This window comes from Serinus canaria, chromosome 2, assembly GCF_022539315.1.
Source record: "Serinus canaria isolate serCan28SL12 chromosome 2, serCan2020, whole genome shotgun sequence".
Taxonomy (NCBI): domain Eukaryota; kingdom Metazoa; phylum Chordata; class Aves; order Passeriformes; family Fringillidae; genus Serinus; species Serinus canaria.
In genome coordinates this window covers 66,389,033-66,416,432 of record NC_066315.1, presented here as the reverse complement: position 1 = coordinate 66,416,432, position 27,400 = coordinate 66,389,033, and the positions used below count along the sequence as shown (strand labels likewise).

The window sequence follows — 27,400 nt, the reverse complement described above, 5'->3', positions numbered from 1 at the left end:
AACACTAGCATTTGGTATTCTTAGCACTTCTCTTTTATGTTTTACATATGTGAGGCCTGGCACTTACATATAAAATTTTGCAATATTAGTGCAAAAACCCAGTACTACTAATTTTATCAGAGAAGGGATATTTTCATAATTCAAGCTTCCATGGAATCTTACCATGGCTTCCTCTGGAAAGGGAGTATTGCTAGCTGAGTTCAAATTATCTTCTCCAGGAAACTGTTTCTCAGTATCAAAACCTGAGTATGTCTTGAATGGAGAGACAGGGGGTTGAGTGAGAAAATAAGACATGTCTGTTATGGAGGATACTTTAATAATGCAATCCAACAGTGACTCCACATTTCTGAAAATGTCTCCTCATGAGGACCTGTAACAGGCTTAACTGATAATTATTCTGGCAATGAAACATCTCCCAGGCTCCTGCATTCTTTTTTAGTATTGTCTTCTTTTTGCCAGCCCAACACTCTCCTTTGATGTGGTTGTTCTTCCTTGCCTAGGGATTCTTTCTCTGGGAAAAATGTATCCACACCCAAAGACTGCTTCCAATTGGCTATGCAGAAAGGCATGTTGGTTCTACAGCAAGTGTTTCTATGGCTTAGGGACTCTGTTGTTTTCTGAGAAGTATCCCAAAATTTATATGGACTCAAAAGAAGAATTAAGTTGTTTAGAGTGTTTTCAGAGGATATTCATGGAAATAATACAGCTGAGGAAAACAGATATTTTGCTTGGAACTCAATGAATGTATTACTTGGCCTCCTCAGTGTGTATCCTTCTTGATCAGGAGTCCTCTATCAAAAATATGATGGAACTATATGAACATTCACAGCAGTATTCAAGTACCATATTAGCTAATTTCTCTTTCATATATATGTGTGCCTATTCCATTTAAACCAATGTCTTGTATAAAGTGGAAATATAGCTTAGAATATTGGAATATCAATCATACTGCATGAGACAGAGAAGATCCTGGTCACTTGCTGTGTTGCTGCAATAACTGCTCAGGATATAGATGCCATTTTCCATTTTCAGATAGGTTTTTATGTCAATCACCTAACAGTCCCTTGATCATGCTTTGTTCCCCCTTTTCATGTCTCCCCTGCTCTGTGCAGTCAGTATTGTTCATGTTCTTCACTCACGCCATGGCAGTAAGAGCTGACCTCAAAATCTAACAAAGTCTGTTGATTTAAACAGGTTTTGCACCAGCTGAGTGTTAGACAGCACTGTGAACTATCAAGTACTGCCTGGCATACTTTGGCAGGGGAGGGGAGTGTGATAGATAAATGTCATTATAACTTGCTCATCCTAGCACATGGCACTTGAAATCCCTCTCATGTTTAGCCTCACCAACAGGAACATACTTCATGTCAGATTTTCCAAGATGGGCTCAGAAGCACAGGTTGCTTCACAGAGCTGGCAGGCAGTGTCTTTTCTTGCCTCTGAGTTGTACATTTCATCCTGCAAATATGGAAAGGAAGCTGTTGGTTGTCCTTTCAATTGGTCTTCTTCCAGGAAGGAACAACACTGCAGTTGTCCCAGGGATTCTGAGTATGGTCTCTGTACCCAGCTTCCCAGCTTCAGTGTGAACAAGAATAAATACCTGTCCTACATAATATGTTGTGCTAAGTAGTGAATTAGTGCATCTTGGAGTGTTAACAAACATTTTTACTCTTAATCTTCAGGAAATATAATGATGTAGCCATATGAAGAGCAAGGGAGGGGGTATTTCTTGAGGAGCCTCATGTGACAGGGAACATGGAGCTACAGTGGGCCAAGCTAAATACATAGTCTGATAGATGTCTGTCCTGCCATGGATTAGGGGTGATAACTGGTAGGTCTCTGACACCTTTTTTCCCATTCTCCTTCTGAAAGTATCACCATTGCCTAGTGGACTGTTTCCCTTAACCCTGTTGCATATGAATTGCTTGTAGAACAGTCCCTGCCTGCTGCCAAAGGAGCTCTTAAAGCCTGGGACAAAAAAACTGTGCTGCAGTCCAAGGCTGTCAAAAGAATTACTCAGAAGCCTGAAGCATAACAGGAATAAAAATGAATGTGGAAATCCTCTGGCAGTGTTATGTTTCAAATAGTCCCTTGTCATTACAATAAATGGGTATGTTTACTTAAGAGCACTGAGTAATTAGAGTGAAATAATCCTGTAGAACAGTGCCTTCTCTACGCGCACGGATTAACCCACGGGGATTAAGAATCCTCCAATACCTGGTTCTAGGAAAAAGATCAGTAAACAATTGGTCTTAATCTGATTTCTGCTGTAGGTGGCTGTGCATTGGGGAAAATGAGCACAGAGACTCTCAGAGAGCTGACTTTATGGAAGTGTTGCAGATGCAAATGACATCGATTGTATCAAATCTATTTTATAGGTATCTCTGCACAAGCATCCATGTTTTCTGCACAATCACAGGTTTTTTATAGCTTTTGTATGTACCACTTGGATTATGCAAAAAACATCTACAAAAAAAAGAGACTGCATTTTAAAATTTTACCCTTATGTACCAGATAGCAAAAGCCCAGCACATACTTTTATTTTCTTAATCCTACATTATATCAGTATATAAACAGATAGTAATGTTATTCAACACAAGGGGCATTAGGAGCTAAAATGCTTCTAGCCAGGCTTGCAAATTTGTAATTCTTTTGGCTTCAATTAGAACTTTATTTTAATAAAGATTGGGATTTAATATTTTAGAGTATATAAAATAAAACTTCTCAGTATCTACTACAGAGGACACAGATCATCATTTGTGTTTTAGGGAAAACAGCCATGAATCTGTGGCAAGAATGGTCATTCCCAGTCAAGAATTAAGGGCTTGAAAATGGACTATTTCTAAGGTGAAATTATTTAATGTTATACAGAAGTGCCACAGCTCAGTATTGATGTATCGGCAGCTGCTGGGGATTCATAGGAGGAATGAATCCGAACAGTATGGTTTGGGTCGGAAGGGATATTAAAGATCATCTAGTTCCACACACCCCCCCCTTCCGTGGGCAGCGACACCTTCCACTAGGCCAGGTTGCTCTGTCCAGCCTGGCCATGAACACTTCCAGGGATGGGGCATCCACAGCTTCTCTGGGAAACCTGTTCCAGCTCCTCACCACCCTCACAGTAAAGAATTTCTTCCTACTATCTAATCTAACCCTACTCTCTTTCAGTGCAAAGCCATTCCCTGCTACAAGCCCTTGTAAAACGTCCTCCGTGTGCCGGCTCCAGGCCCTCCCCGCTCGGGAAGGGGACAGGGCCGGGAGCGGGGCCGGAGCTGGGGCGGGTCCATCCCAGCCGCGCTCGCCCGCGATGCTTTTTGTCCCTCTCGCGGCGCCGTAGCGGCTGGGCCGGGCCGGCGCCTGCGTGCGGCGGGCATCCCGGCCACCGGTGATTCCTGCCTCCCGGTGCTTGCCTCCCGGTTCCTGCTTCCTGCCGCCGCCGCCATGGATTACCGGGCGCTGGTGATGAGCCAGGTCGTGCCCGGGCAGTTCGACGATGCGGATTGCTCAGACAGGTGAGGGCGCGCCGCGGGGCCGGGGCTGGGGGTACCGGGCCGGGCGGACACGCGGAGCAGGAGCGGGAGCAGCCCTGGGACTTGCGCGGCAGTGGGGAAGGGAGAGCTGGTGGTGCTGCCCCGCTACGGGAGGAGATGAGAGGAAAGGCTGCGTGGGCCTCTCGGCTTCCCTTTTCCATGATGTGTGCTGCTTTGGGACATACTTGTCCTGGCAGAAAGCCGTGACACGTTGCTGACATTAGAGAATGGTGGCATCAGTTAGGTTGGAAAAGACCTCTGAGATCGTCGAGGCCAAGCCGTGACCCAACACCACCGTGCTAAGTAGACCGAGTCACAAGTCCAGTCTTAAACACCTCCAGGAACAGTGACCCCACCACTTCCCTGAGCAATCCATTCCAATGTCTAACCACCCTTGCTGTGAAGAAATTCTTCCATATTGTCCTGGTGCAACTTTGCATCTTTAGGCCGTGTCCTCTTTTCCTGTCACTTGTTGCCTGGGGGAAGAGACCGACCCCCACGTGGCTGCAGCCTCCTTTCAGGGAGTTGCAGAGAGTGATCAGGTCTCCCGAGCCTACTTTTCTCCAGCTTCCACAGTTGCTCCTCATAGGACTTGTGCTCCAGACCCTAAACCAGCTTAGTTTCTAGACCTGATCCAGCACCTCAATATCCTTCCTGAATAGATGGCCTCAGAACTGGAGTCAGTGAATTAAAACACGGATGAAAATGTAAAGTCATTTATGGATAAGTGTATTGAATTTTTGGTGCCTGTAACAACTATTTTTAATTATAGAGACATCTGTGTTTCTTTTAAGTGAATCTGTGGAAGACACAGAAGCGTGTAAAGAGGGTGAGGTCCCTGAGAGCTGCCAGTTATGCACGTGTGAAGAAGTTAATGCTGAGGAAGGAGATGGTGATGATGACAACGATGCTGAAGAGGAAGATGAAGACTGGGACTGGGATGATGAGGTGGGAAGACTCACGAAGCGGCACAATGCTGCTGGTGGATGCAATCCACAGGTATGTTGAAGGTTATTGTGTGGGCTTTGAGGGTGCCCAAGAGATAATGGGGCCAGTCTGGAGGCTTTATTTGTTGTTAGTGTTATGTTGAGAACAAATGCAAGCAGAAGTTTTTCCTTCAGAGAATCCCCTTCCTTTGCATCTGTTCCTGTGACCTGCTGTATGTGTATGTACATTGTAGCCCGAGCTCCATTTGATCTTCTTGTCTCAAACCCTGTTGCTGGATTTGCTGTGTCACTGCAGTTTCCTTCTCTTCCTTACCTTTCTCAGCTCATCTTTCTTTGCTCACTACAGATGATCTCTACAGATGTTCCTAACTTTTTTGGTATTTGTTCTCTGTGTTTCTGAGCATCTTCCCCAGCCTTTCTTTTTATATTTAGACCATCTGCTAGTCATATCCAGGGTGAAACCAGTTCTGGTTTTGACTTAATAGTGAAGAAGGCAAAGAAAAATACAAGCATGGGAAGTGGAGGGGGTGCTTGGAGTGAATTAATTTAGAGTGTATGATGTTGGCATAGAAACTCTGGCATTGTGCAGAATGAAAAGCACTTGTGAAGGTAAGAAAGGTGCTAGTTCTCACATCAGCTTGGACACTAGAGGTTCAAAACCTCATTTTTCTTATTGATACCAACTTAGCAGAACAGTTGAGGTAAATCAGAGTCGTGCTGATCATAGCATAGTATGTCTGGCAGTATTTGTCCTGGGTGCTATATTGCCTTTATTTAGAGGTTTATGCTGTTCAATGATGGTGAAATCATGTTCAGGTATTAGTTGTGTCTGGGGAGGATTACATGTGAGAAAAGACAGAATCTTGGGAAGTTTTCTCAGTTCATTACCTCTGCATTTTTTCCCTTTTATTTTATTCCTTGTTTCTGTCTTCTATTCTCTTCCTTTTACAAACAGAAAAAGTGCTGTGTGAGAGACTTGGAGCTTCCTAGAAAAAAAAAAACCCAACTCTGGCTTGGAGCACTTTTAGAATTTTAACTGGTGTGTTACCTGTGTTTTCTTTTCTTGATTTAAATAAAATCTGGTGTTAATCCATATCTGTTTCCTTATATCCCATGTGGTTTTCCTTTTACAGCTTTAGGCATAGGCATTTGAGATGACTTTTCCAATGAAATGGTTTGAATTTCAAAGGGCTACGTACAGAACGTGACTTATGTTAACAAATCCTTTATTTCAGGCAAATAGACAGATCCCTAATTGCTCTTCAGCAAAACTGTCAACTCCTGCAGGCAAGGTTTTAAGAAAATTTGAACACAAAATCAATTTAGGTGAGTATAGTTGCACTGCTGTCCCTTATTTTAAACAGTTACCACACCGTGACACTCTCAGACTAATTCCACTCCTGTTAAGCCAGAACTCACTGGAATGGGTGAGTTACCCTTTGCCAGAGAGATTGAAAATGACTTTTGAGTACTTGAAGTTGCCTTTAGTCTCCAAGAACTGGCTGTCATCCCCCCTCTCTCTCCACCTTCAGCTCCACATGGCTGTTTTGTTGGGATTTTTTTCTTCCCCCTTGACTTCTCCAGACAATGTGAAGTCTTTTTTCCCTAGATTCTCTGTAGGTACAAGCTGTTTGGGTGGAGGGAGGGTATCAATTCTCTGTTGTGATGTTGGTGATTCCACAGCTGCTACCACAGCTGCATTTTCTAGGCAAATGCAGTGGTCCCCTGTACTATTAGAGGGGGTACATTATGCAGCAGTTTTCTCCCAGGGGCAGAGATCCTGTGCTAAGTGAAGAGGCTGCTGTCCCAGCTGGTGTGGTTTGATTTTTGCCCTGAGATGGAGATGGCTGCTCACCACAGCCTATCTAGACTAGGGATAACTGTGATTGGCACCTTCTGACAGGTGAGAAGGTGAGAGAGCAGAGGTTGGGTTTTCATTTATAACAAAGTGGTGCTAGGGTGAAGGCTGCTGATATTTGTAGCCAAATACAGCTGCTTTTGTACATTTAGCATTTAATCAAACACCATTTAAATGCATTGTTGAAGAGAATCTGGGAGGCTATTGCTTATTGTGTTAAGAAAAATGGCATTTGATTGTTATAAGAGAAGAACAGATGAATTTATTGGTGAGATGTTATCCAAAAGGCATTAGGGTTATCACATTTCCAAGTCTCTGGAATTGTCTCACTCATCTGTGTTGTTACCTTATAGTCCTGCCCTGCAATGTAAACAGAGTGAAGTGCTAGGTTAATCCTGCATAGGAAACTTCTTTGAGTTTTGGGGTTTTGTTTTTTTTCATTTCTTCTTACGTGTTTTTCAGATAAGCTAAATTTTGATGACTCTGTTATAAACAGAGTCACAGAAAAGTCTAGACAGAAGGAAGCAGACATGTGAGTATTACTTATGCTTCTATTTTCACTTAAATACTTTAAACCCAGAAGTATAGTGCTTATTTCCTTGTTTATATAAGTTTGTTAAGAAAAATGAAGTTTAGAAGTAATCTACATGCAGTTTGCCCTTTGATCTTCAATTTTTTGGTTTCCAAATTAGTTCTCAGACTCATCCCAAAGTTTTGATTCTTTTATCACTGGTAGCACATCTGATTGTGTTGATGTAGTATAGTAAGACAGAAGTGATGGGTGTCACCCCCTAGTAAAGACCCTTTGATACTCTTCTAAGCACAAATCCTTAAGCTGCTGAGCTAAAAAGGTGTTGGAGGCCTTTAGAAAGTTCCTCCTGATGATTTGGTGATGGAAAAGTATTTCTTAAGATTTTATTTTTTTGGCCTGCAGCTTATAACCCTAAGACAAAAGTGAAGGGCTCTGATGTTAATGGTAGGGGTTTGTTGATTTTTTTTCTTTCCATCCCTCTGTCTGCAGGAGAAACCTTTGTTTTTTTATGAACTGAAAGCCTTACTTCTTAAGGCTGTCATCTTCACCTTTGGCACAGAATGTCACAGTTTGCTCTGTCAAAGTACCAAGCCCATATGTGGGATTGTAACATTTTATTTTCACTTCTGCTAGGTACCGAGTCAAAGACAAGTCAGACAGAGCAACAGTAGAGCAGGTAAGTCCTTTGTTCATCAAAATTCCCTTTTGATCAGAGCAAATAGTGTAGAATTTTGGAATCAATGAAAAAGTTAAAGCAAGAACAGAGTTTTGTGGAATTCTGTTTCCCTTGTTATGCTGAAGAGACCTGTTGTTTCTTTCTTTCTTTGTTTCACATATGAAAGTTAACTTTGGTTCCATAAACATTTTAGAGCTCATTTGTGTTTAACATTGTGATTTGTTCATATGTGTAATGCAGAATTCCATCTTAAGCTTTTATTAAAATCCAAAGAACAAGAAAAAAACACTGAGTTTGCCTTTTTTCTTCTATAGCACTGAATTATTACTGGGCTAAGCCCAAATGGCTGTTCTATTTCAGATACGGTATCTGTATCCCAAGAAAAATCTTACTTTAAAACATTTAATGCAGGTGTGGTTGGGACATTATTTCTTTGTGTCTTCTAGAGTTAGCTTGAAGACCTATGCTTAGTTTAAAAAAAAAGAAAAAAAAAACTTTTGAACAAAAAGTTAAATATCTTCCTAGATTGATGGCAGAATTCTGAGTGGTTGCTGTTCAGATTATTATTTGATCCTTGAAAACAGTCTGATGCCCAGGGTCCTTTAATGTGATAGTAAGACTGGACAGTATTAGTTGTTTTTTTTTGTCCTCTGCTGACTTTTCTGTATTAAATTTGAGGTGTTGGACCCAAGGACCCGAATCATTCTGTTCAAGATGCTTTCTAGAGGTATCATATCAGAAATCAATGGCTGCATCAGCACAGGGAAAGAAGTAAGTTTTATTGCAAATAATGTAGTAGGCTTTTTTTTTTTGTCAGCAAGCTGGGTGGAAGTTTATGATGCTCAGAAAATGTAGTGAAATACTTGGGCTCAGTTCTACATATTTTGTGCTGCTTGATTGGTAAGAAGTTATCTTAAGAAAAAAAATGTTTATGTTAAAGGATAGCAGTTTTCCTAAGTATGAAAGATTTCTAAGAATGCTTTAATATTATCTTAAATTTATGGATGTTGTTAATTGCATCTTTCAACAAAAAGTTTTAGCAAAGTTATGTATACCCATATTATTAAATAGTGCCTAAAAAACCATACAAACCCACATAATACCAATTAAATACATACTTCTGCCTTGTGTAGAGGTGAAAACATGAGACATTTGGGCCACGCTTTAGGGCCTGAACAGTGCACAGGCTCAAGCTAACCCTTCACACAAGGGGTTGTTTCAGTCTCCCAAGTGTGCATGAGGCAGAGTTTTCTTGTGCAATGTTGATTTTATTCTGAGGGCATTGTTGCACCCCTGCCCCATCTTATGTACTTCCTGTTAGCTGCCTTTCGTGGTAAAAGGATTGCCCTTCAGCTGGGTGCCACACAGGGGCTGGGGTGAGATCAGCCCTTTTCCAGGTGTCAGAATGAGAAGAAGAGAGAAGATTATGCTGTTTTAAAGAACTTTTCTTTAATGTTATTTCTTCCCTTTTTAATCTGATAGGCCAATGTGTATCATGCCAGTACTGTAAATGGAGAGAACAGAGCAATAAAGATTTACAAAACCTCTATTCTGATGTTTAAAGATCGGGATAAGTATGTGAGTGGTGAATTCAGGTGAGTTTGACTTCTGCCTGATTTTACTGGGGAAAAGGGATTGTTTTGACAGGTGTTAAAATCACTGGTGCTTATGCTGCATTGATAGAGTCCCTGTTGTCTTTTATTTTTTTTATTTAAAGATTTCGTCATGGATACTGCAAAGGCAACCCAAGAAAAATGGTGAAGACATGGGCCGAAAAAGAAATGAGGAATTTAATAAGGTGATTTTTCCAGTTTTTATTTCATCATGCAAAGGTTACCACAGCTTCTAAGTTTATAGGAGATGCTCTCTTTTTGCTAGACTGTGGCTACCACTACCCTGTTGGGTCTCTGGAGTACTCAGGAAAGTGTCTTAATCTTCATTATGGGAGAGAAACAAAAGGGGAGGGAAGAATAAAGATCTTCTTTTGTTTTCCTGCTAATGCTCAGAGCTCTTCAGTGTCTGAACTCTGTCTGACATGACTGAGCAGCAAGGAGAAGCTAGAAATAGCTGCTGCTCAGCAGCAACATGCTGTGTGATATAGGTTAATCTAGGATTGACCTGAACTGTCTAAAGATTCTTTGACACAGGAATGCTTAGAAAAGAGTCAGAATGGTTGTGGCTTTTTGTGTGCATTTCCTAGTTGTTCTTCACAAGGGAGAGTTTCCTGAGCTCTCACTGTGTTATTTTCAAAGCTGCGGAGCTCCTTTATGCACTGGTGCAAAGCAAATAAAGTTTGATTTTTTTGTGTGTTTTTTTTTGTTGTTGTTGTTGTTTTATTTTTTTTTTTGTGACTTTGTTCCTGTGTTTCAGGTTAAATACAGCCCAGATACCATGCCCAGAGCCAATTATGCTAAGGAGTCATGTGCTTGTCATGGGTTTTATTGGTAAAGGTGATAGGTAAGTATCACCTGATATTTCTAAGGATCCTTAGAAAATCTTTTTTTTTGTTTATTTGGTTTTTTTTTTTTTTAATTTAGTACTAGCTTTTCCCAAAGGTTTGTTAAAACCAATGAAACCAACCATCTGAATTTACCTACAGTTAACTCTAGGGCTGTGAAGTTAACATGTGCATGTGATCTGTGGAATGATTGCAGACATTTTCAGCTACTACTGCAAGCAGTCTGTGTGTTTCTGAAACCTCAGTTGTGTGAAAAATTAATTCATAAAGTGGCTAAGCCAGAAATTAATGCTGGAAAGGCTTGCTAATCATACATGAAGATAGTTTATTGTTTTGTAGTTACTGGCATTAATGTAGCATGGTCCAAATTAGCTGCTGTTGAAAACAGAGCTCCAGAATCTTTGGCAAGCATGTAGCAAGGTTCTGCTCCCCTTCCTGCTGGCTCCTTGCAATTGGTTGCTCATCCTGACTTGCTTGACACACTCAGGGAGTGAAAGATTAAGGCACAGCAATTAAAGCATTTGCAGCTGGTGTGAAAAAGGAAAAAGTATTTACTTTCTGGTTTTTTGGTTTGTTTCTTTTTTGGTTTTTTTTTTCTTTGTAATTTCAAGGCCTGCTCCTCTGCTGAAGAATGCTCAGTTGTCTGACTCCAAAGTCCGGGAACTGTACCTACAGATCATCCAGTACATGAGAAGAATGTACCAAGATGCCAGACTTGTTCACGCAGATCTCAGTGAATTTAATATGCTGTATGTTTTTAATCCTTGCTCTGAATTGTGACATCTAAAATGTATGCATTGGCAGCCTCTGTGTGAGAGTACTGATGTACCTTTCAGCGAGGGCGGGGTCCTTGTCCTTACTGGGTTTTGTAACTTGTCTAATTAATTATGTAGCTTTTAGCCCAGATCTGAGCTTTCTCTGTTAAAAAACGCCAACAGGCAATCAAACAAAAGAAACCATAAAATAAGAAAGAAAAATAAGTTTAAAAACACAACAAAATCACCTCACAACTAGAAAAAAGCCCATCAACTCCAGCAAAAATTAGTAAGGTATCATTTTCATGTATGGTATTTTATGTTAGTTAGGTGTCATTTCACTGCTATGTTTTTATAACTTGTTTCTTGTTTTTTTTTCTTTTTCATGCACCTCTCTGCTTTTTTTGTTCATGAGCAGACTATTTTTTAAAAAAGTTTAATTATACAGCTTGTATAGAGAGGGAAAAGATTGACTGAAAAAAAGCCACCCTGGTCCTCACAGGCAAGGCATATGCTGGAGGAAGAAGATTTTTTTTTTGCTGGCTCTTAAGTTTGAGGCATGCTTTGTTCCCTGTCTCTCAGTAGTCTGGTGGAGTTGGTGCAGCTCTGTGTGGGGTTTCCTTGCAGGTACCACGGAGGGGACGTGTACATCATTGACGTGTCTCAGTCTGTGGAGCACGACCACCCGCACGCACTGGAGTTCCTGCGCAAGGATTGTGCCAACGTTAACGGTGAGGGGGCTGCACTTCAGCCCTTGTTCTGACAGCTGGTTTATTTAGCAGGATGGACTCAGTTCATCTTATGTTCTTTCAGGTGTAGCTGACTGTAGAAGCTGTCAAAATTCCATTAAAATACATCCTCTCCTATGTTCTCTTGACTTCCTCAGGGGGCAGTGTATTGTGCTGAGTTCAGAGTAGTGCAGCCTATTTTGCTAGAAATCATCTCTCTTAAATTAGTGCCACGACTGAATCTCAGAGTTAGGATAGATCTAAGATTACAGTCTGCAGCAGTGCCCGCCCCAGTCTTAACTTCCCTTATAAAATACTATGCAGACATACTGATGTGTTGCCCTCTGTGAGCTGAATCCCCATCTGGGATTCCTCAGCTGGCAAGATGTTTCTGTGTGTTATAAAGTTCCCTGCACTTAAGGGCAGCTGAGAGGATTGAGGCACAGAGTAATTAATTAGAGATGTTATCACTTGTCATAGTATTTTGATAAGTTAAGTTTCATGGTGTTTTTCTCTTGAGAATTTGGTCTTCATGTGTGAATATACATGTTGTGTAACAGATACACACCTCCTGGTAGGGTGTGTTCCTGAGGATAAAAAAAATCTCTCTTTATAGGCTACTTTTGTCTCCCCTTTCTTTTCAGATTGACTTTTTTCTTATTTTACACAGAGTCTTGAAAGTCTGGCACATAATTAGGAAAGAACTGTGTTCATGCTGTGTATTTGTTGATATCCAGTATGCTACTTTTTCCTTATTCCTTTTCAGTTCATGCATTTCTAGAACTCCCTTCTGTCTCAGCTAGTCACATCCTTGCTCTTTATTCATGTCTTTTGAGCTCCTCTCCCTAGATATTCTAGTGTCTCAGTGAGTTGGTGTTGTTTTGTGTGTTTTCTGCAACTGCAGCTTTCTCTGTCTAAACATTCTACAGAGACTCTAAGAAACACCAGGTTCTGCCTTAGGTGTGATCTTTGCAGAGGTTTGTGGTTCTGTGAGCATGGAGAGCTGCCTCCAAACTAAATGCTTCTCTAATCCTTCTATGATTGATTTCTCAGAGTGAGAGATCTGGGAATTTTAGGAGGAAATTCTTGTTAAACAGTCCTCAGTGTCACTTGTTGTTTTTCAGAACAGAAATGCAGCCTATGAATTTGGTCATAACTGATTTAAGAAAGCAATTCTGAGTGTAGTAGCAAAGAAGATTCTAGGACATCAATGTGTCTTCCCTTTTGGGTGGATCATAATGTACTGTATTTCAGTGGCCACTTGTTTCTCTCTGGCAAAAGTCTGAGGTCTCCATTCCTTATTTGAAATGCATTTTTTTAATCTTAGTCATTGCAAATACTACACCTGTCTTGAATTTCAGGATCCTGCTGAAATTGATTTGGCTTTTATATTTATGCAGTTTTTCTCCATTTATCCAAGAATCATCTGGTAACTAAACTCCATATGATGTAGAATGTGCTGCTGAGACTTTCCCAAGTCATCAGAGTTGTTGGCTCGCTGGAACTGTCACTTTAACATACAAGCTGCATATGTTAGATAGACTTACTAATGGATTTTGTCTCTCCCTTGTTTCCTGGCAGACTTTTTCCAGAAGCACAATGTTGCAGTGATGACAGTGAAGGAGCTGTTTGAATTTATTACTGATCCTTCTATCACAAGTGAAAACATTGATGACTACCTATCTAAGGTAAGACCTCATGGCCTTGTTACTGCGTAAGAGGACAGTAAAATTAGATCTAGTTCAAGCTCCATCATCTCATTTATTCTACATCCTAAGGAAGACAGCACATGACATTGTTGTGCTAGTGCTTCAAAAATGCATATAGGTCTTTTCCATTTATACTACTGTAGGGTGACATGGCTTTCATTGCATGTTCTCTCAGAAAGTCTGTCTGATCGGTAAGACTCAAATATCTGTTTGAGGTGCTGTAAGAACCAGGATGCTTTGAGCTAGCTCTTCTTTCTGGCAAGGAGGAGCTCTGCAGAAATACAGTCGTGCTTATACGCAGGGTGGTGTTGTATGTCGTGTAGCCGTGCTGGGCCCGCCGCAGTTTGGTCTGGGGGCAGGAGCTGGGCAGGTGTTTTTTCCTCTGATAGGGCCCTGATCTGCAGGTGTCAGTGTGCTTCGCAGCAGGGCTGGCCACCGTTAGGTGTCGCTGAAGGCATTCCCACAGGGACAGCTGGAATGCGTGCGGGTGACGGTGGAGCACGGGGAGAAACGCAGATGGGAATAGTTGGATGTGATTCTAAAGGCTTAGTGGTGTGATTCTAAAGAATGATAACTTTTCTGTAATGTTTTGTGTTTCTTTAGGCAATGGAAATAGCATCGAAAAGAACAGAGGAGGAAAGATCCAGTCAAGATAAAGTGGATGAGGAAGTGAGGATTTCTGTTCCTGCTATGAAATGAATGTTAACCTTACTTCTTTTAAACACTCAAAATGTTCTGTTTTCTTTTGAAAAATGTACAGTTTATGATAAACAAAACATTGTTTGTGATACTTTGATATCTTGACCTAGTTGAGATGTGAAGTATTAAGGGATGCCATATGTAAAAGCTGACAGCAATAAGCTGTTAGAAGGCAAACAGCTTATTGCTGTTATTCTATTTCCTAAACCAGTGTGTTTGCTGACATCTATGTCTCTTGATGTATATTCCAGTTCAGGTTTAGTTAAAACCTGAGTAGAGAGATCTGATTGTGCCAGTGGTTTTGGACCAGTGATACAGAAGCAGGCTATTTGGATAAGTGCATTGGCCAAATTGCCTATCTAGCTCCACTTCCAGTCTAATTCAGTTCTTCCACTGCTTTTACATTCAGTGAAGCCATCTCAAGTCCATGCTTGATGTAAAGATAGAACCATGTCTATCTTAGTCTTAACTCTCTGTTCCAGAAGAGTCTAAAACAAAACAACAACCAACAAAAACCTCTTATCTTGTGGGTCAGTATGACTTAATTTATTCAAGACTTTTTTGTCTTGGAGCTCAGCAGTTTTCACTAACTGCTTCAGGCTTTTCCAAGGAAAGATGTTTTTTGTTTCCCAGTATAGCCTCAGCATAAAACTACTGAGGTGTAGAGTCAGATTTTAGTGTGTGGTAGCAAGCCCATCTTCTGCAAGCCAGTTACTCCTTTGTTTATATGAGGTACTGACCTGTAAGAGAGGTGGTTTTGTAGCATCTAAGTTCAGTTCTTTTGTCTTAGGCTTTCCGTGTGACCAAGCTAATTTGAGCCACTTCCCTTGCAAAAGAGCAGAGCTGAGTGAGGGCAGCTCTGTGGAAGTGGGGAACTGTGCTTTGTGCACAGCTCTCAGATGAGCAGTGATCATGAAGGATACTGAACCTTTACTGGGATTGGAATGATACCATGAAACAGAGCAGCAAAACACATTTCTCTCATCTGGTAGGGTCATAAGCTTGCTGAAAGACTGTTTCAGATGTGACAAACTTCAAGTATGTTATTGATACTGCAGTTAGTTTTTATTGTACTGTACTGCTGCAAGAACCTTTTTTGAGTTGTACTGTAGGTTGAAGTGGGAATTGTTACATAAAGACGTTAAGTTCTAGCAGTGTATTTCAATGGAGTTGCTTCCTGAAGGCATTATAAACATTACAATAAAAGCATTAGAAAAATTCTTAGGATACAAAACCTTAGGACTCAAATAGGCTAAGAGATGGTTGGAGAATTTTGTAAGTTGGCTGGTGTGAGTCAAACTAAGGAAGGAGCCTTATTAGTTGTGATCTATCAGTAATGTCTAGTTTGCACATTAAGTCTGCCCCTGGAAAAAAATAACCAAACAAAAAACAGCTCAGTAGTTCAAATGGTAGGGGATGATTGCTATGTTCATTTGTTGTTTCTCTGATTGTGATTATTCTCCTAAGGATGCATAATTAGGAGAGAAGAACATCATGACACAATATGTAAATTAGTAAGTCTGTGTTTCCCTTCACTGTGCTAGGTATTTAAGAAGGCCTACATACCTCGAACTCTGACTGAAGTTAAAAACTATGAGAGGGATGTGGACATAATGATGAAATTGAAAGAAGAGGATATGGCATTGAATGTTCAGCAAGATAATGTGAGTAGACATGCTGAGGCCCTGCAAAAGAGAGAGGGAATATGAATTCTTCTTACTGGAAACTGTTAGTAACAGAAGTGTTGCTACCAAGGTGTGGAGTACTAAATCTATATCATACTTTAAAATTGTCTGGTTAGTGCTTAATGATAACATTGTGGATTTTATCCTGGTCTTTCTTTTTTAAAATTTATTTTTAGATAAATTTAGAATTTTCTCTGGGTACAAAGAATTAAGATATAATTTGATAATGTAATTTCTTCCTCTCTCCCTTTGAGCAGATTCTCTACCAGACTGTGACAGGACTGAAGAAGGATTTGTCTGGTGTTCAGAAGGTGAGAGGGTCTTTTTGAAATCCTTAATTTTAGCCATTTTCAGAAAAGTGCTTACAGGTAGTTCAGAGAATGCCTGGTCCTGCAGCTGGCACATGAAAGAAGCCTTTGCATGCAGAGTGACCGTTTGTGCCAGGATGGGTCTGGCATGGCTGTGTGTCTGCACAACACAGAATTTGCTTCCCTGCACTGTGGCTGATGCTGGGTTGCTTGAGAATGAAATTAAAATCCTTGCTGTGGCCATGATCTCTAAAGTTAAGGTGATTATGAGGGAAAGTGTTTTCTGATTATGGAAAATGTAATTGATTTAAATCAATTACATTTTTAAATGTTGCATGACTGCAAGTTTTGATATGTTTCTGATATCAAATAAGATATCAGATATGTTGATATGATAGGGTATCTGTTGTGATGTTGCATAAAGAACAGTCCTCCACTATATAAGCCATAAAATATTATGTCTTACTGTGTTTGAAGTACTTGACAGTGACACTTCTGTAAAGTAGATTGGATGAGAAGTTGGATACAGATCACTTGGAGCCATGTCATTCAAGGCAGAAGCCCTGTGTGGGTTCCCCTCCTTACTTTGTGAATATTCTCTAGCAGTGGTGTAGACTCTTGATTTAAAATGGAAATATAAATATGGATGGGATCAGGCTATAGCACAGTCTCCAGGCTTGTTTAAGAATAAGTGAGTGTTTCAGTGCAGATATTTGTGTTTGCAATACAGAATATATACAGTGCCCCCAAGGTAGATTTGGGCATGATCCAGTGATAATTAAAAATAGGCTTCCACATATGTTAGCAAATTGCTGTTTAACTTAGGGAAATTAGTTTGGGAGTGCAAATAACAGCTGTGCTTTGAGCCCTGACCTAAAAGAATCTGTGGTGTACATTTTAGATTCCTTTTTCTTAGTTTGGCTTAACCTACTTTTTATTCTTTATCTTGAAACTCAGTGAGGGCTGATGTAAGGGAGATAACATCAGATTGCTCAAGGGCTTCTTTGCAGCAGATTATCTTTTCTTTTTTGTGAATATATGTATACATTGTGCATGTATATGTGTGTATGCTGCCATTAGGTTTCTTGGTTTTGATTTGATATAATTCTTGATATATCATCTTGCAGATTCCTGCACTCCTTGAAGAGGCAGGCTATTCAGAAACAGACTCTGATGATGATGATGATGGTGGTGGCAGCTCAGAGGACTCTGATTTGGCCTGTAAAGAATCGGTACATCCCAAAGACAAACCTGCTGAAGTTAGCATGGACAAAAAGGTCAGCTGTCCAGAAATTGTTTATTTTTTCCCACCTTTGCTTATATGACACAAAAACATCCAAACTTAGTGACTCTTGCTTCTTCTTGTCTGAAACAAGCTGTGGACCTTTCCTGTTGTGGAAAACGAGCAGAGGCAGTGAATGCCATTGGGGATGCTTTATTAGAGGTGGTTTTATGTAGAGCAGTGTGCAACACAGCTCTCTGTAGCTTAGGCAAAGCTAGAAGAGAGATCTCTACAGGGAATTACAGAGAGCTACACAAAGTAGAATTGAGTGAAGCCTGGGCAGCTTTTCAGTCCCTCTGGCTACTCTTCCAGGCTTTGGTGCTCAGGTTTGTGGCTGTGGTCCCTGATGAGCCTCCTTATGCCCAGACAGCTGAGGCCACTTGATCTGTAGAGCTGGAGATTTGGTGACAGTGTACCACAGTGGCTTCTGTAGTACCATTAGTACAGGCTGGCTAGCTTTGCTGTGGGCAAGAGATGTAATGCAGTCCAGCAAAGGGATTATGGTTAGGGTCTGGGGTTTGGGTTTTCTTTGAGGTTTCATTTTCTAAACTGTGGAACAATATGCTTAGTTTTGGTGAGGCTTTCCTGCAGTGTATCACTCATGAGTGAGGGCCTTTTGGCAGCCTTTTAGGTGCTGTGCAAAAAAAAAAAAAAGCAGGGTGAAACTTGCAGGCTTAAGGGGTTCAAGATTTGGGACATTGCATTTTAGGTTTTTCTTCCTAGAAAAGGTAAGATAATATATTTCATATCTGTCAAATAAAAACGCAGCACTCCACTACCCACTGCCAGTCTAGAGCTGCTGCCTTTTAAATGTGAAACAGGGGAGGCTTGGCCACTTCTCATCCTAATTGATAGGTTTTCATTTGGACTTCTTTTTGTGTGAGGTGAGGTTTTTTTGTAACTTGTGTTTAGCTGTAGGTTGAACAACTGATTAGCAGCAATTACTTCTACCTGCCCCTTCCACTTTGCTGACTTTTTGTTTTCTAGTTGAGTCTTGTCCCTTCTGTGTCTGGCACAGATTTACAGTATGTTGCAGTAGCATGGCATTCTTTCCTGCCAGTCCTGCTGATGATCAGCTTGCTCTATCAGCACTTACTGGATCAATATTTTTGCATGACACATAGAAACACATACTATAGTAGCTCTGTGGGCAGCAGAAACTGTAGACCAGACTACCTGTTGTAATCTTAGGTGTAAACAGCATGAGTTAAGAGTGCCTCTTGTTCACTTTCTTCAAAAGTTGCATGAAACTCAGGTTCTAACTAGTTTGTCATTACTGATGTGCAGGTCTAAGCTCCACCCCAACCTGTATCTCCTTTTTCCTATCCCCTCACCATTTCTATTGATTTTTTAAATTTCTTTATCCTGATAACTTTGTTTTTATGTCATGTGTTAATTAACTTGTTGAGGTAACGATTGACTTGCTTAAAATTCTTCATTCCCTTCTGGCTTTAAATGAATGGTGTTTGATTCCTTATAGGAAAGGAAAAAGATGGTTAAAGAAGCCCAAAGAGAAAAGAGAAAAACCAAAATCCCAAAGCATGTAAAGAAGAGGAAAGAAAAGACTGCAAAAATGAAGAAAGGCAAATAAAATCATCTTTGGCTCAGAGAAAGGGATGATGTGTTGTGGATTAGTCAGTCACCATCTTTATTTCTTTGTTAAAAAATTAAAAATCCTTTATTTATATACATACAGTATAAGCTGTGAGGGTGATTTTGTTAATAACATGGTGTAGTTGTTTGAACAGAATGTATGACACAGGTTTCTCAATAGGAAAGAATGAGTCTAACATTTGTGCCTGCTAAAATTCCTTACCTGTGCAGGTTTGACTTTTTTGCTAAACTCACACTGGTTTGTTCCTATGTTCTAACTCCACATGCCTTCTTCACAGTATGGAAGCAAACTGAGCTCTGCAGGCTCTCACAGTCCCCCCTGGGATAACCCTGCAGGCATTGTGTCTTTGCTGCCTCCCTGTGCTTGCATCACCATTGATGGCCAAGTGCACACGTGGCTGCAATCCCCAGTTCGACCTTCACAGCCTCTCTGGTGCCTTTGGCTGGAAATCTCATAAGAGAGGAACCCATCAGGGCTTCCAGATCTCTCTTTCTCTCTCTCTGCTCCCTTTCTCCACCCACACAGGGGTTGATAGCACTCTCACATACAGTCCTCATCTAAGTGTAGACAGTGTTACTGGAGTTAGCAGGACTGGTATTTTCTCAGCAAATGGGGATGTTTGTTGGGACACCGAGATGAAATATGTGCATTTTAGAAATTGGCATTACATCAGGCACGAGAGAGGGACCAGCCTCCAACTTGAAAGTGAAGGAAGGAGGACTTGCAAGACCTATATCCAGAGGTGAGGGGGCACTGGTGATTCTCATGACACCAAGGGCTTAGATGCTGCCAGAAGCATGGGCATCTTATTTCCTGCCTGTGTACAGATCTATTCAGGCAGAGGTGGCCTGCCCTGAGCCTGGCTGGTTGTGTTCATCAGTGCAGTGCGGAAGGTGACTGAAGCAGTAACAGCTTTGTGCACTTTGTCCTTGAGCTCCCATTGGATTGGGGATTCTCCCTGCTGACCAGCAGGCCTGTGGTGTGCATATCTGCTGTGATTCATGAAAAGGTAGTGCCCCAGGAAGTGGGTGGAGGGCCTAAGGGTTATGGATGGAGTGGGGAATTGTGTCCGAGTTGTTGCCTTTCCCCAGGAACAAGTTGTGCCCTGGGCAGACCTCGGTGTTTTTAGTGAAGTGGGCTAAGCATAAGTGACTGTGCAGCTGTGTGTGCTTTATTTTGTGTAGCTCAGCAGTGGATGACTCCACCAGGAAACTGGTCCGTGGCTGATCCGAGTGACTGGGGGTTGTCAGACACAAGAGACAGCCACCTTCTCTTTGGGTCTGGCTGCTCTGAAGGTGGGGATGGGTACTGGTTCTTGGCAAAAAGCTCTTCTCTGGAAGCCCCAGAGACAGAGCATGTTCCACGGTGGTGTTTACCTCCTTTACCTGAGGAGACACTTCAGAGAAAGGAGCTTGCTCTCATCTGTGCTTGAGGGAAGAGGAAATGTCCCAGCCCACGTAACCTTGTCTTCCCTCCAGGCCGTGCACCACAGCCTTATCAAGTTTGCCTAGCTCTAGCTGTCCTCTAGCAGGATCCTGGATCTGTCATTTTGGATTGGGACCTTGCTCGCAGTGATGTGCAGCAGGCCTGTCTGTGCAGGCTGTTCAAAGCAAGAGCTGCCTGCCTCAGGTGTTTGCTGGAGGACAAGTGTACACAGTCGGGGTGTTGGCAGGGGACCTGAGGTGAAGCACAGCCAGAAAAGCCCATGTGCAAGTGCAGATGGCATGGAGGTGGCTGTTGTAGTGGGTGTGTGCTTGTCCAAGGTGGGCTCTAAGTGCAATTCGTGTGTCCTGGCCACTGCAGGCCCAATGGGTTCTAAAGTGAGGCAGTCCACAGGAATGGGTTGATGGGCAGCTTCTTGGGCCAGAGCCATGAGATGGAGCATCTTCCTGGTGATCCCTGAATCAAGAGAATGGTTGGTTGAAGAATGCTACACATAACCACCAAAAAGCACCAGTGATAGGATGTGGGGAGGATGAGGATGGGATGGAATCCTCATCCTCCCCATCCTTATATCCTGTGCTAACTAAAAAGCTTCCGAGTAGCACAGATACTCAGTTAACCCCACTTTCCCCCAGAGATGAGGATCCTACAAGGCCCTCTCTGTTTGCCTTGGCAGCATGTTTTTGCTGTGCCCTGCTGCTGGCACCTGTGCAGACAGAGTAGTATTACCATTTATACCAGTTCTATGTATAAAAATAATGGGGACAAAACCAGCTCCAAGCTAATGCTTCCTTTTTATCTTCCATAATTTTCCTCCTACCCCCTCTTCCTCCACTCCCCAAGATTGTATTTGCTGGTAGAGTTCTTGGGTCTCTTGTGGGCTATTGCAAGAATCTCCATTCTGGAGCTCACCTCACGTCACAGCACAAGTAAACAGAGCCTGGAGAGGGGGGCTGTGGGGTCCTGGTGGGCTGTGGAGCCAGGAGATGACCCTGAGATGTCACAGCAGCAGTGAGACTGAACTGTGCAGGTGTGATACCTACCCCTAAGACTGAGAATTCCCTTCTGTTGATTGCAAGCGTATTCCTCCAATGCTCACTGGGTGTTCCAGTGTCAAAGTGGAGCACTCAGATTACTGTTTTCTCCCCTTTTGAATGAGAACATCTTTACTGAGGCCATGCCATAAACTCTCATGCTTTGTTGCTGAGGCTTTGGGAATGTTTCTGCAAGCTGGGCTTTTGATAACTCTTTTTTCAAAGCACAACTGTTTTGTTTTCTGTCTTCTCTGAAAATGGATTGGAGTCCGGTTCTGTCGGGCAATCAGAAGGAATTTTACAGCTGCAAAAGCAGAACTTTCAATTACTTTGATACTCCTTTCTGGCTTAAAGTAGTGGAGGAGGATTTGCTTTAAAAAGGCTCTATACAGAGGGCAGGCTGTGGGTGGGTTTTGGCAGAATGCTGCCTGTGGTGTTTGCACCACTGTGGATGAGAATGGGCTTGAAACAAGCTGTCTAATCCGAGATGCTGGTAATTTTTATTATTATTATCATATACATATATACACACACTTTTTTAGTACAGGCTGAGCATGTGAAAGACATCAAATTCTCAGGCACAGGTCAGATGCTTGGAAAAATGAATTTCTGGAAATTTGAGGCCAGAAGATTTAGTGACATTAGAAAGCTTAAGTATGTAGAGTGGGAATACTTACAACATTGTTATCAGAGATAAAAATGTCCAAAAACAATTTATCTTATCTTTCAGGGCCTTTCCAAGTAGTCCTGTCTTTGCAGTCATTCACTGGGATTCAGTGGGAGAGGACTGGAAGGAGATACTGCTAAATAATGTATGTTAAGTTCCAAAAAAGTTCATTTGTGAGGTGGTGGAATTTTTGGGGGGGTTCAGCCCCCCAGCCCCCTGAAGTTTTGGAGTGCTGTATGGCTGGTTTGCAGTCTGAGCAGTTGGCACCAGGCTTCCTCTCAGGTCTGAGGTCTGTACTGGGCTGCTATTAATTTGTGGCTTTTTCCACATGATATATTTTATTATGTGCAGCAGTAGAGGGATTGGAAGGTGGAGTTTTGTGGATTTGGTTTCCCCATGACGAAGCCAGTAAAACCAGCTTTGTAAGGATACGTCTGCTCAGAGGGATTTGATTTCCATGCTGGAATATTTTGATTAAACAATGCAACCGTGCACAACCAGCTGTGGCAGGCTGCATGCTTGCTTTTGGCCTGTGTGCTCAGGCAAGGCTCTCACCTGGGGTGCTTTGGGACACAAAAGAAGCAAGGCTGACATTTTCTGAGGACCAAAGTGTCCTGCAGATTTTGGTCACAGGTGGTGGAGGAGCTGATGAAGAAGAGTTGTGAGGGCTGGATTTCAGGATACCAGGTTAACTGAAAAAGTTAACTCAGAATTTATTTCGAGTTTTCTAGGACACTGCTGGAAAAATAAACACATAACTTAATGACTCATTGTTTTTACAGTTGTAATTTTGCTCCTTCTGAACTGCTAGTAGACTTTCAAAGCAAAAATGCCGACCCTTTGCCTCAGCCTCTCGTTACTTTTCTGGTCTTGACATAACCTTATGTTCCTTGTGCTAATCTTCGTGTCCTCTAGAGGGAGAAGTAAGTTCATGCTCAGACTGTTGGAAAGTGCCGAGGCTCCTTTAATATGTCCAAAGTGCTAATTATGTTTCAATCATCTACGTACCTTTCTGTAAATTTTGGTGGAGTTGTACATGCACCTAGATGTTAGCTGGGATTTTTTCTCCTGAATTTGTAGTTCTTGGACAAAGTTTCATATATTGAGGACATAGGGGCATAATTTGTTCTGGGCCAGGCCAGACCTGTAACAATGGTATTAATGCTGGGTTTAGGAGGAGGTTCTAGATGGCAAACGCCCAGGAGAATTCTTTCCCCTTCTACAAATGATGAAGGCTAGTGGTAAGAATCTAAAAAATATTAAGGATATAATTCTTCAGCTGCCCAAATTCACAGGCATAAGCATTGATCTTTGGTGTAATGCAATAGGTAGCAATCATTTTGCCTCACTAGCCCTAAACACAGTTTGAGTTATTGACAGATGCTGGTTTGTTTTTTTTTTTTCCCCCTGTCCCACCTCCCCTCCATAGCTGTTTCTTTTCTAAGGACTGACATAAGAACAAACTTGGCCTTTCTTCCTGACATGCAACAACCTGCCTCCGACCTCTGCAGCCTGCCTGGAACTGCAGGCTCTCCTGAGCAGCAGGGTGAATGTTAGACCTAGCCTGCAGCAGTGGGTTTAAGGCTGTCTCTCTAATCTAGCCCAGAGATCCATGTCTGCAGCAAAGGCTGCAAGGCTGGGCCTTGCAGCTGGCAGGGATTGCTTGGGGGCTATGGGTGCTGTTTCCTTTTTTCCTCTCTTTTCTTTCCCTCCCAAGACAGCAGGCTATGGTTGCAGCAGGCTGCTGCAGAACAGGATGAAGGATGGACATGACCCTTCTCCTGCATTAGGGCTGGGTTAAGGGCTGGCATGAAGGCTGGTGATGGGGACATGAGGACAGGAATCCTGATTCATTCATCTGCTAGAGATTCAGAGCATTTACTTGAAATTCCTGCTCTTGAGCATTCTTTTCATTCCTTTGCCTAATCTGAGCCTCAGCCCTCAAGCTGAGCATGAGCCCTGTGCTCTGTGCTGTCACTTCCCTCCCAGACTCAGCCAGGGCTGATTCTCTGTAGCTGACTGCAGCCCCCTACCCCTACCCATCTGTCCAAGAGCAGATCTTGGTTTTTAGTGCCTCCAGCCCTGAGTGTTAACCCCAGTTCCAAATCTAGCCTTGCCCTGAAACTGGAAAGTCCAGTATTCCCCAGACATCATTCTGGGAGGTATGATCAGCACCAGCTGGCACCTAAACAAGAAAGATACAAAGCTGGTTCTGCAGCCCCTTCACTCCATAATCTACACCCATGATCAGATGGAGCCAGCAGCTTGCCAAGCTGGAAATGTCTGGATTCAGCCTAGTTCGGTGGTACTTCCAGGATCCAGAAATTAAATTCACTGTTCATTGCTCTCTGTCTTTAGCCCTGGCTGTGGGTTGCCTGAAAGATGAATGAGACCCAGGATGGGCAGCTCTGTGAAGTGTGAATGGATGTCTGATGCTGAATTTGGAGCAGGTTTGCCACTGGTGCTTTGGTTAGGGATGTGGACAGCAAGTCTGAAAAGGTGGAGTATCTTTCTGGATTCTTCACTGTGCAGACTGGTATTTTTATGGTATGTAAATTAAGGTTGTCATAGGGTTGCTGTTGACCTATAAAGAGTCAAAGCAGGCTGGAGTCAAGGTTTGGACAGGGAGGGCTGGGTAAGCAGGCCTCTCACTAGATCTAGTAAGAATTGAGTGCTCAGTTGAGGTTTGGAGTGTAGAGTTGTTTGGGGTAAGATTTGCTCTGAGGTGGTAAGAGGACCAGTTTTGGTCTGCCTGCCAGGGTTTGCATTTGGGGTGCACAGAGAGCTGTGAGTTGGCAGGACGAGATGAAGGCTGATACTGACTAGAGCTGGAGAGCAGAGGTGTGCTGCTTGTTGCTGTTTGAAAGAAAAAGTCCAATTTATGTGCTTGACATAAGATGTTGCTTCTAACGCTTTTGCTTCTTGATAGAAAAGAAACTTGAGGAAATGTTTGTTCTCTCTCCTTGCCAGGTTTCTCATTCTGTGGTCCTCAGTCAGGCATGAGCTTGGAGTGTGAAGTGGACACGTGTTGCAGAGCACTGTGTCTATCTGGGCTGTGAAGAGGCCTTTATGTGGACTTGAGAGCTTCCACTGTGCACTGTGGACCTCAGGTGTGACAGATACCTGGAGCCTGGAGGAAATGTAAGGAGGTGTTGCCATACTGTGTGAAACACTCTGTTTGTACAACTTGCTGTGCTCTAATAATGGTGAATATGGGGAATGCTCGTTCTGTCAGTGGTAGCTCAAGTGATGGAGCAGTGGTCTGGAGAGACAAAAGTAGAGGGGAAAGAGCAATTGGAGAGGAGAGAAGGGGGTTGTCACTTTGTGGTTCTTCAGCCTTTTTTGCACCACTGCTTGTTCTGGATGCTGAGACCGATTGCTACTTTGCAGTCCCCCTGCCTTAATGATCCAGCCTTGTCTCAGCTCCTCATATTCACTACAGGCTACATGCCAGCTACAGATGGGGAAGAACAAAGGAATGGCAGGGAGAGTTGGAGACTCTTCTCAGGGCAGTTTTGACTAGTTTGAAAAGCCACTCCCTGTGGGAGTATGTGGCTGAGGTGGCAGATTTGCAGTGACTTGACTCCCTGACATCAGCTGCATCGGTGCAGCACAGGGTGCCAGCCCTTACTGGGGATGGGAAGGGACCAGGCCAAGGGCTCAGTCCTGCTGAAGGCTCAGCTCCAGGTTCAACTGAAGGAAATGGAACTTTGAGCCTGACTTAAGATGGGGCTGAAGAGCTTGCAGCTGAAGGAGTGGTTTCTTGATCGTGTCACATTTTTTTGGTGTTCTGGCACACAAGTGTTTGTGGAGTAGAAGAAACGGAAAGGTTCCTTCAAAGTTGTTTTAAAAGCATTTAAAATAAGAGTTCAGAAGAATCCATTGTGTGCTGTTTTCCCCTTTTCCTGAGCTTCTAAGGATTACTGCTTATAGCCCTGAAAAATTAGAAAATGCCCTATTTGTGAAGATCTCTTTTCAGCCATCCAAAGTGATTGCATTAAGATGTCATTCAACATTATACACATGCTGGAGAGAGAAGCCAGTCCTGATCTTTCCTAAAATTGAACAGGCTCCAGCCTGTAATGGAACTGTTTATTTATTTGAGAGTGAAGAAAAGACAGACAAAATTTGTTATTGTGTAAAGGAATCAAAAACTAATTTCAACTTGCCTTCAATGTTGGCTTTCCAAGTATTTAAATATAAAGCTTTCCCAAGATCCTGGCAAATTCCTGTCAAACTTATTTTATGGACTATTTCCTTTCCCACAGGTGAACCAGGAACCCTCTTATCATTTTTTCATGTGGAGAAACGAGCAGCAATGCCCACAGATGCTACCACAAAGTGATTAAAACTTCAATAAATAGAAATGAGATGTTGGCTTTCTGTGACCAGCCAGGCCCTTTTATAGGAAGCCCATCAATTACATTAAGTGCCCTGTGGCTGCCTATGGGTTGTGCTGTGCAGAATTAAAGGATTACAATTTGTATGGGATTAGCAACCTGAGATTATCTCAGCTGGTCAGATCAAGGTTTTGGGATCAATCCCTGTATGGACGATTTACTTCAAAGTTTGACTCAATGATCCTCGTGGGCCCTTTCCAACTCATGATAGTCTGTGACCTGGAAATAAATTAACTATTTCAGCAATGCTGGTGTTGTTGCCATTTCTCTGGGAATGTTTAATGAGTACAATTTTTTGACAATACGTGAGGCTGGGTGATGTGGTGTTCTCTTGCTTTGTACTGGCTGGGATGGTGAAGTGTTAGAGATGGGAGATGAAAGAAATTAAATCAGTTTGGTGGCAAGGCTTAAGTGAAAGTGAAGTGCATTTTAATCAAATCCTGAAGGTAGCTGGTATAGGGAGAGCTGCCAGGAGAACCTATTGTTTTGTACCAAAAGGAAGGGGGACAAGTGAGGGGGGAAAATAATATAACACAACTGAAATCCTTAAACGTGAAGGTGCAGAGTGCATAGAGTCATTGATCAGTGCTGTGCTCTCAGCCATGCCTGCCTGCAGGGTGCCTGTGCACCATAACAGCACCTTCAGACTTGGGCCACTCTTTGCTGATGCTTTTTGCTACCTCACAGTTATGTTAGCCAGGGCCATGAAGAGATGTAAGCTCCCAGACCAACACAGCAGCTCTTGCAAAAGCCTCCAGTGGGTGATTCCTTCTGGGAGTTTGCTTTGGATTTGATGGGTGGTACTGGCAGAAGACACAGAGATTCATGTGGGAAGGTAGCTAAGAGCAGCCATGTCAAAATTGTCGCTTGTAGGAGTGGTTTTACTTCCAGGGCAGCCACATCCTCACATCACCAAGTGGCTCGCAGGCTGCTGGATCTGACAGTGCTCATCAGGCTGCAGCAGACAGGGAGACAGAGCTGCTTGTGCTTGGATGAGGCTGTGATGCCCACTGCCTTGTGGTAGTACATTTTGGGGCAGACAAGGCATTTTGTGATGCCTTGTCTGAGAGAAAA

General features: G+C 42.5%; 1 protein-coding gene across 2 annotated transcripts; it reads left to right on the top strand.

Moving 5' to 3' along the window:
* Window positions 1–3,344: 3,344 nt before the first annotated feature.
* RIOK1 (RIO kinase 1) lies at window positions 3,345–26,640 on the top strand. Of its 2 annotated transcripts, XR_007776898.1 has the most exons (18): window positions 3,345–3,512; window positions 4,325–4,529; window positions 5,713–5,803; window positions 6,798–6,867; window positions 7,501–7,543; window positions 8,222–8,314; window positions 9,026–9,138; window positions 9,261–9,341; window positions 9,914–10,000; window positions 10,613–10,750; window positions 11,384–11,487; window positions 13,066–13,172; window positions 13,797–13,862; window positions 15,437–15,556; window positions 15,835–15,888; window positions 17,013–17,162; window positions 24,897–25,067; window positions 26,195–26,640. XR_007776898.1 is itself a non-coding variant. In XM_009088877.4 (17 exons), exons 1-17 carry the CDS (start codon window positions 3,442–3,444, stop codon window positions 18,756–18,758), a joined length of 1,704 nt encoding a protein of 567 aa, XP_009087125.4. In that variant the 5' UTR covers window positions 3,345–3,441; the 3' UTR covers window positions 18,759–18,862. The 2 variants fall into 2 exon arrangements, 1 of the variants encoding a protein (XP_009087125.4); XM_009088877.4 differs by lacking the exons at window positions 24,897–25,067; window positions 26,195–26,640 and adding an exon at window positions 18,648–18,862.
* The last annotated feature ends 760 nt before the right edge of the window (window positions 26,641–27,400 follow it).

What these genes read in the sequence shown, in the direction of transcription:
- RIOK1 (XM_009088877.4), top strand. Translation starts at nt 3,442, where the DNA reads ATGGATTACCGGGCGCTGGTGATGAGCCAGGTCGTGCCCGGGCAGTTC. An exon ending in TGAACACAAAATCAATTTAG is followed by an intron (nt 5,804 to 6,797) that starts GTGAGTATAGTT and finishes CGTGTTTTTCAG; the next exon opens with ATAAGCTAAATTTTGATGAC. An exon ending in AAGTTAGCATGGACAAAAAG is followed by an intron (nt 17,163 to 18,647) that starts GTCAGCTGTCCA and finishes GATTCCTTATAG; the next exon opens with GAAAGGAAAAAGATGGTTAA.